Below are 8,326 nucleotides of genomic sequence, written 5' to 3' on the forward strand. Positions count from 1 at the left end.
GGAGCCCTAAGCCCCAGCTGGCCAGAAACTCAGGTATAGTTTTCAGTTTATACACTGGGATTGTACAGTGTTTTACAGATTGTATGCACAGAGCTCTTAAAGGTCGTGGAAGTAACTTTGCAACCCTTTGCTGCTTTTGCTTATCTCTATATTTTCTTACATGCCGCCTTTAGTATCTCCTCAACCTTGTTCCTCTAACTATGTATTTGCGTACTGCAAGTTTGTTCATAATTTACTGTAGGGTGATCTATGCAGTCTTCAGCGTGTTATAATGATAAATTTCAAGATAAAAGTGCTATAGAGGTTGCTAAAATGCAGGATCAGCTGCATCAGTTGGTAGCACAGGGCCAAGAATACTCAAGGAATTTATTTGCTGCTGCTTTACTTGATTTGCTACTCACTAGGTGCAGCAACATGAAGTATCTCTTAAGTGGTTTTGAATTTTTATGATTCAAAGAATTCCCCACTGAGTTACTGCTTTGAGCAGAGTTCAGTTATCATAATATGTAATGTATCTTTAGGTTTGCTGCCTGAATAGTTCCAAGCTTACAAGGACTTTAAAATAAGAACAGAAAGGTTTTAGATAATTAAGAAACTTTACTTTGCTTGGAAATAGTGTGAGATACATGTTTGGAAATTAGAAATGTTCTGCTGTGGGAGTTTTAGCAGATATCATTGAGCAAGGTTTTAACTGCACTTCTAGGATGTATTTTGAATAGCTGCATTGAGGTAAAGGCACCTACTTATGAGACTTAAAAGTAAGGATTGATTTTAGTTCATCTTGGCTGGGAAATGCCTGTGCCTGGGTATGTCACACCCGTGAAGCTGATGATTCTGTTTGGTGGTGGCTGAAACTTCTGTAGTGCCTACAGCTGAGTTCCAGTGCTGCATAGTTTTGTGTGAAAAACCACAGGCTCCACTGTTTCCAATCTGCTATTAAGAGCTTTGATTTTCCAAGAGAGGAGAGGAGAGATATAGGTTGTATTTGTTTGCAGTCTATATTCAGTGCTTACTGGATTTGCTGCTCAAAGTAAAAGCTTTTATGCTTTTAAAAGAGGAAGTACACCCATTTCATTTGGTGGTGTTACTGATGGATTCAGTGCAAAACAATAGTGTTCTATAGTAAATTTTGCTCTATTTTCTTCTAAGAAGCATCTAAAAACCATTTCTTGTGAACAGCTTTACACTGTCAGCGAGTGTGCTCAGTTCTCCATTTCATTTAAGAACCTTTTCTTTCTAAAGGAGCACACACATCCCCATTACCAGTGCTTCCTTCACAGAAGAGCCTGGAGGAGTTGACTGCAAGATATAAACAGGGAATAATACACCCAGTGTCTGCCTTGCATCAGTTTGCCCAAATGCACCACATGTCAGTTGAATTGAAGGAAACTAGTCTGGCAGGTAAATACCACTTCTTTTCCTAGATAAAGAATTACATACTTATCCTGGAGATTATCTGGGTTCCTGCAGTTAGTATTGGTGGCACAAATACAGATGGATTTTTTTACTGTTGCTTGCATTACCCTCCACCTGTGTTACTTTTTGGCTGCCATCGTGTTATCTTATACAGCTGTGTCTCATGATGAAGTGCTACAGGATTTGATCAGGTGACTTGGTATAGAATTATGGCTGCTGCCAGAACTTTGTGAACAGGCAACAAAAGCTGCCGAAATTTCCTGTGGCAGTGAAAGATTTGAGTTGTATTTTGCCAGAATTGTCTTTTTGTCTTGTATTTGTCCTTGGAATTAATATAAGGACATAAAGCCATGGATAAAAGGTAATCCCACTAATTGTGCCTGCTTTATTTCTTTTTTTCTGTCTTTAAAGGCAATATCATAAGGCCTTATTTTGCCTTTTGTGCTGTGGTAAATGATATTTCCTACAAGATTGGGCTGGGAAGTACCAAGAAGGAATCCAAAAAGAATGCAGCTAAATTTGCTCTTGCTCAGCTACTTAACTTGGAGAACCCAGGGGCAAAGCCTTCTGAAAATTCAGGTAAATCCTCTAGCAACAGTGGTAAAGTTTGGCTTAATGGTTTCCTATGCAAAACCTGTGTGTGGTTTCATTAAATGCTTCAGCTTCAGGGCCTATGTAAGGGGTTTTTAATCCTTTGGGCAGCGCTATGTGTTACTTGGTTCTGAAAATGGGTTTTTCCTTTGGCATTTGTCTGTTAGGAGCAGCATCAGTTGGTAGCACAGGGCCAAGAATACTCAAGGAATTTATTTGCTGCTGCTTTACTTGATTTGCTACTCACTAGGTGCAGCACCATGAAGTACCTCTTAAGTGGTTTTGAATTTTTATGATTCAAGGAGTTCCCCACTGAGTTACTGCTTTGAGCAGAGTTCAGTTACCATAATACTTATCTTTTCTCAAGGTTTGCTGCCGGAATAATTCCAAGCTTACAAGGACTTTAAAATCAGAACAGAAAATTTTTAGATAATTAAGAAACTTTACTTTGCTTGGAAATAGCGTGAGATACATGTTTGGAAATTAGAAATGTCCATCCAAATGTAAAATTTATTAAATTCTTAGATTTTCCCTGTGTTCCTGCCAGCCTTCATACTCCAGCAATCTCTGCTTGTGCTTCAAGGACCTGTATTGGTAAGGAGCAATCTTGTTTTTCTCTGTTGATTCAAACTATCCAGCAAGTGCTTTTTTCATCCGTTTTGTTTTTAAATTTTAATCCTTTGTTGTTGCTGTTGTTTTAAGCATTATCTCTTTGAAGAATGCTCTAAGAATTAGTGTCACTAAGGTAGAAGATTGACCATTGGTTCTACAAATAGCCACAACCTCAGTAAATTCCTTGACTTTAAGTGAACTAGTGACAGATGGAAACAGTCTTTCTGTCCTCACTTGAACTAGTGTGATCAAACTTGATCCATATCCTGGTTGATTAAAATGAGTAATAGAAGCATCAAGTATTTAGGTATTCTTGAACTGGTTTTAAACTTCAGAGTCCCAGGAGTGTGTTGTAGCATGTGTTTTGGCTTTATAATTTGGCAAATGGTTGATCATGTCTGTTTTTTTCCCCTACCTGCACATTTGTGTGTTGCTATTACTGTTTTATTTAGAAGGAGGACAGCTGCACGTATATCAAAAGTTTTCACAAACACTTGAAGAAGTATTTAACAGCCTGATTGCCAAACACCCTGAGTACCAAGGCTGTGGCAGTTCTCTGGCTGCTTTCATCATTGAAAAAGGCAAGTCTGTAGTGAGGGGGAGTTGTGGGGAGTGGCAAACCTGGACTGGTTGTGTTCCCACAGAGCTTTGGGAGTGTGGGCACCTCGCAGCCAGACCAGGTGAACACACCACAGTCTCGTAAAACGAAGTGTTTTCTTTTGAAAAGGTGGACAGCATGAAGTGGTAGCTCTGGGAACGGGAGACTGTAATTACAGCCGGCTCTCGGAACCGTGTGGCAGAGTGGTGCATGACAGCCATGCCATTGTCACTGCCAGGCGCTCCCTGCTTCGGTGAGAGTGTGGCTGCGAATCATTCCCTTGCAGCCACTTCTTCCCAGCTTTACTTTTGCACTTGAGTTTTACCTTCTGGATTATTTTCAAGTCATGTGAATATCTATGGTTTAGTAACCCAAGCAATGTTCTTCACATTTACCATTGCACTTTCTTTTAGGTATTTGTATAGACATCTTTTGCTGTTTTATGATAAAAACCCAGCAAAGACAGAGAGATCCATATTTTACACAGCCCCAGGCTCGAAGCTGCTTACCCTAAAGCAAAATACAACTCTGTCCCTCTACATGAACCAGCTGCCCAAAGGAACTGCTCAGTTGAAGTCAGAGCTGTAAGTACTGTGGTATTTTCAGAGATGTTTTAGTAGAAGAGTAATTTGTTTGCAGTGACAAACACATTGTGAATGAGGAAATTGTTACACATTTCTCAGATGGGGGAATCTTCTAATTTTTTTTTCGTTTTCATGCTTTGGGAACAGTAATGTACAGGGTAGTAGTGATAAATGTATGAGATTAAGCTCAACATGATGGTACAAAAATTTCTCTGTGAGTTGTAGCTGCAGGATGAGGTTCTGTTTAATTACCTGTTAACCCCCCTCCCAAGACACTAATAAAATACTAATAAATACTAATTTAACCACTGAGCAAGTGGATGTGATGACTTAATGTCATCCTTTGCACCACAAGATGAGCATACAAAAGGCCTTGAATTGAAAGAAAAGGCTCCTGTGTAGATAAAAGATAATGAAAGAAACTTGATGGGGCAAATACACTCCTGTACTTAGCTTTACACTTTTAATTTCTGTTAAATTTCTGAAAGTTGGGGGGGGGGGCTTGAGTAGTTTTGACATTTAACAGCATCAATCACTGCTTTACCAATTTATGAATGTTGTTTTGTGTCCCTTATATCAGTACAGGGGAATAATGTCACACCATAACTTTTCCATACATAAAAGACACATAACTTGCAACCTTGGAGAGTTAGCTCAAAGCTCTAGGCTTTAATTTCTTGCCCTTTTAGTTAAGGGGAAAAACTATGTTTTGCTTCAGAACAATCACCATTTTGTCTCCCTTATGCGTTGCCTCCCCTTGTTCTAAATATTTTGAAGAATCACAGTGTAAGTTATATTTGAAGGGATATTAATAACTTGACAGCTGCTTTTTCACAAGAGGAACAGCCTCCAAGTAACTTTTGTCATAGTTTAAGTAGACACCAAGTGATGCTTTTTGGCAGCATTGATCTTTTTTAATGCGTGCACGACTGATGGCTAGGATTAGGTTGAATTGCTGTTTCCTATTTAAATACTGATCTCAGTTTTGTGAGCACTTAAGCAGCTGAATCTGGTGTTTCTAAAAGTTACAAACATTGAATATAATGTAAGGCCCTGATGTATGATAGGTTTTTTCCTCGTATTAGATACCACTTTGCAGTAATCTCTGATCACAGTGCTTTCTCACTGGAATCTATTCTCTTGTCTTACTGTAGACATCTCAGTCCACAATCTCTACCTGCTTATGAAGCCAGTGAAGACCTGAGTCTCCATGTTGCTATAGATGGCAGGATTTACCTGGCTGTTTGTTGTTCATCGAAAACTGTCAGAGTGAAGAGCATGTCAGCTAGTGACAAGCTGACAAAATGGGAAGTGGTTGGTGTTCAGGGAGCATTGTTGAGTCACTTCATTGAGCCAGTGTATATCAAGAATATTCTTGTGGGTAAGTTCCCCTGTTCTACTTTGATTACATTTTATACAGCATCACCTAAACCAAGATGATTCTTAAAAGAATTACAGTGTTTTTCTGAAAAGGTGCTGAGTGTGTATATATTTTTTCCTGTCATCTTTGAGATGCCCTAATGTAAAACTCAGTCATTGTGGGTTTCTTCTAGCTTGCCACATTGCCAGCCCTTCCTTCAGTATGTATTGGAGTAACAGAAGAAATTCAGCATTGTTTTCTAACAAATCACATTTTATCTTGAGGAAATACCAAGTGTGACAAATGCTGTGTTAACTCTTAAGTCAGATATATGGTGACTTTAAGGTAACAGTGTTAGTCATTTAACTGTGGAATTGAGCAGTGGTGGAAAACCTGCCAGGATTTAACTGAAAATGCTCTGTTACACCCTGGGGTATCTTAGGAGCTCTTCTGGAAAGTGTTGGTTACGTTAAATGCCGTCTCAGTTTTCTGCACCCTCCTTGCCTCCCTCCCTGCCCCACTTTGTCTTTGTTATGCAAACAGATGGTTTGTTGAAGGATACCAAGGTGATAGTGAATTCTCAGGACGTTGTAGCAGTCAGGCAGACCATACTGTTTATCACAACTCACTTCAGTAGCTTTTATTTATGTGATGGAATTAAATTCATTAATGAGTGTTATTCTGAACGTTTTCAGCCATTTCTTCCTCTCAGGATTTGTATTATGAGACTTAGTACACAGGTGTCTGAGTTTCCCAGGCATTGAAGATGGAGCAGCTTTTCCTTTTCTAAACCAGAACAAGGTTTTTGAAGTGCAAGAAGTAGTGAATGTCTGCTGGTTCATTTTGAGGAAGTTGGGCCACTTAAAAGCAATAGGAAAACTTCCAATATGCTCATTTAAGTAGTATTCAAAGTGAACATAATAATCTATAATGTGTTGCCCTTATAATGGAAATTCTGACCCTTCTTTGAGATGCAGTTGGCCAAAGTGTATTTATTTAGTAGGCAGTCAGAAATGCTGTTGTATGTGGAGTAATGTGAGCAAACTCCCTAGCATATTTTCTAATCTGGACTGTCAGAGGTATAGCTTGGTGGTGTCTTCTGCAGGAAACATTAAAGAGTTGATGAAAAATAACTGTTCAAAAAAGAAGGCATTCAATGAAAGTAATGATAACTGTGGAGATTAAAACGTGATTTCACACTTGTTCTGCAAATTGAATATTGGAACTGATCTGCTGATCTTTCCGAATGTTAGTTTTATGTGGAAAAATTACTATTATAAAGTATAGTCTATGAATGAATAACACATCTGCATTCTTAGCTTTCTTTTTAAATTTGATGTACTTATGTGTGACTGATCCTGTTCTGTCTAATAGGAGATGGAAATTGTAAGGATACAAGAGGACTAGAAATAACTATAAAGCAGCGTCTCGATGATGAACTGACATCAAAGCTTCCCATGCCTTACGTGGTCAACAGATCTCATATTTACTTGGTGAAAGCTGCACATCCAGTTGAAACAGATTTAAACCAGAGGAATCTTAGCTTGAACTGGGCATTGTCAGATGCAACCCTGGAGGTTGTGAATGTTGTAAATGGAAGAACCTCTGAAAGGTTAGGACTTTTCTTCATTTTGCTGGAAATAACAGTTAGCCTTATTGTTTTGTGCTGGTTCATTGGAGTAATGATCAAAGGAATACACCTGTAATGTATTTGCTGCTGAGTTTATAGCTCTCTTCTCGCTCTGCCTGCAGCTCCCCATTCAAGAGTGGCACTTACATGGCAAGTCGCCTCTGCAAGGCAGCAATGTTCAGTCGCTTCAAGGCGCTCGCCAGGGAAGCAGGACGCAGTGATTTGCTCGACATGGCAACATACCGTGGAGCTAAGGTGAGTGCTGCAAGGAGGGGGGTTGGAGTAAGGGCTCTCCTAGTGGCTACTCTCAGAGCTTAGTGGGTAGCCAGGGGTGACTTGCTGTTTTGCTGAAGGCTTTACCTGAACAGCTTGTTTCAAGTAGCTGTCTTCCTTTCCTCCTGTCAAAATGTGCAAGAGGTCTTTTTGCTTAAGTGATTCAAAAACTGCTTTAAACCAAAATCACTTGTTCATTGACTGGTCATGTGTTTAGATTTGCATTGAATGATACTGAGTGTTTATTTTTTGTGTCAAGATATTGTTGAAACTGAAAGGACACTGAGAAAAAATAATGCTTAACAGAACAGTTTTCTCACCCCACTAAATGCCCAGACATGTAAAAGGAGTATGTTTTCAGTCTATAACACTTTGTCTCACTGTCAGCAGCTGAGAAAACTGTGAGATTTGTAGGTATTATTTTCTACAAAGTTTGTGCTTCTGCATACTACATTCATATGTATACAAATAATATTACATATTATAATATGTAATTATATGCCTATTATATATAAAGGACACAGATCTCTGTAGCCATAATTATTGAGATTATTCAAGGTCTTCCTTTTTTTGGTTGGTTTCTCTTTTTTTTTTTTTTTTTAGATTGAATCTCAGTTGTACCAAGAAGCTAAATCGTTGCTGCAGACAAAATTAGAGGAGCACGGTTATGGGTCCTGGATTATGAAGTCTCCACATATTGAGCAGTTCAGTGACTGACTGTGAGGCAGATGATCTGTTTCAGTAAAATGCAGTTCTGATTACTAAAATGTTTAACCGTAGGTTCATATTTGCAGCAAGAAAATAATACAGAGCTGCTCCTTGTCAGCTTAAATGCAATTATTAAATGATCTGTAACAGTTCAGCAGTTTCCAAAAGTTGATGTTTCCTCAAAGGAGTATGCAAGAGCTTTTAAATGTGTTCTGCTTTGCCCTCCCATGCCACCTCATTTGTGCTCCCTCATCCCTCCACCCCGTGGAGTTATTAACATTTCATTCCTGATAGTTTCATAGTTGCTACATATTGATCTCTGCCTTTTTCTTGACTTTAGAACAGAAGAAAAATTGGCAAAAGCTGGATTTCTTTTCAATCTGAGAATGCCAGAAACAAAAAAAGGGCAATCTGTACTTTATCTGTAGGTTTCCTTTGCTATTTGTATCAAGAGTTTTGTTCAGCCTGGATTTGCCAAGTGGTTTGTAGTTTACTATATATCATTTCTTGTATAAGAGTTAAAAAAATAATCTGTATTCTTTCAAATGTGAGGT

The 8,326-nt window shown here is 38.7% G+C and overlaps 1 protein-coding gene across 1 annotated transcript; it reads left to right on the forward strand.

Annotated features, from left to right (window-relative positions):
* Positions 1-1,242: 1,242 nt before the first annotated feature.
* On the forward strand, positions 1,243-7,781 carry ADAD1 (adenosine deaminase domain containing 1 (testis-specific); the record flags this gene model as incomplete). Its single annotated transcript, XM_009084274.1, is given in 10 exon segments — positions 1,243-1,401; positions 1,828-1,995; positions 2,533-2,595; positions 3,075-3,200; positions 3,347-3,470; positions 3,631-3,801; positions 4,956-5,182; positions 6,536-6,773; positions 6,914-7,046; positions 7,668-7,781. Coding segments are annotated over 10 exon segments (1,523 nt in total), but the record flags the coding sequence as incomplete, so codon positions are not given.
* Between the last annotated feature and the right edge of the window lie 545 nt (positions 7,782-8,326).

Source organism: Acanthisitta chloris, unplaced genomic scaffold, assembly GCF_000695815.1.
Source record: "Acanthisitta chloris isolate BGI_N310 unplaced genomic scaffold, ASM69581v1 scaffold3281, whole genome shotgun sequence".
Taxonomy (NCBI): domain Eukaryota; kingdom Metazoa; phylum Chordata; class Aves; order Passeriformes; family Acanthisittidae; genus Acanthisitta; species Acanthisitta chloris.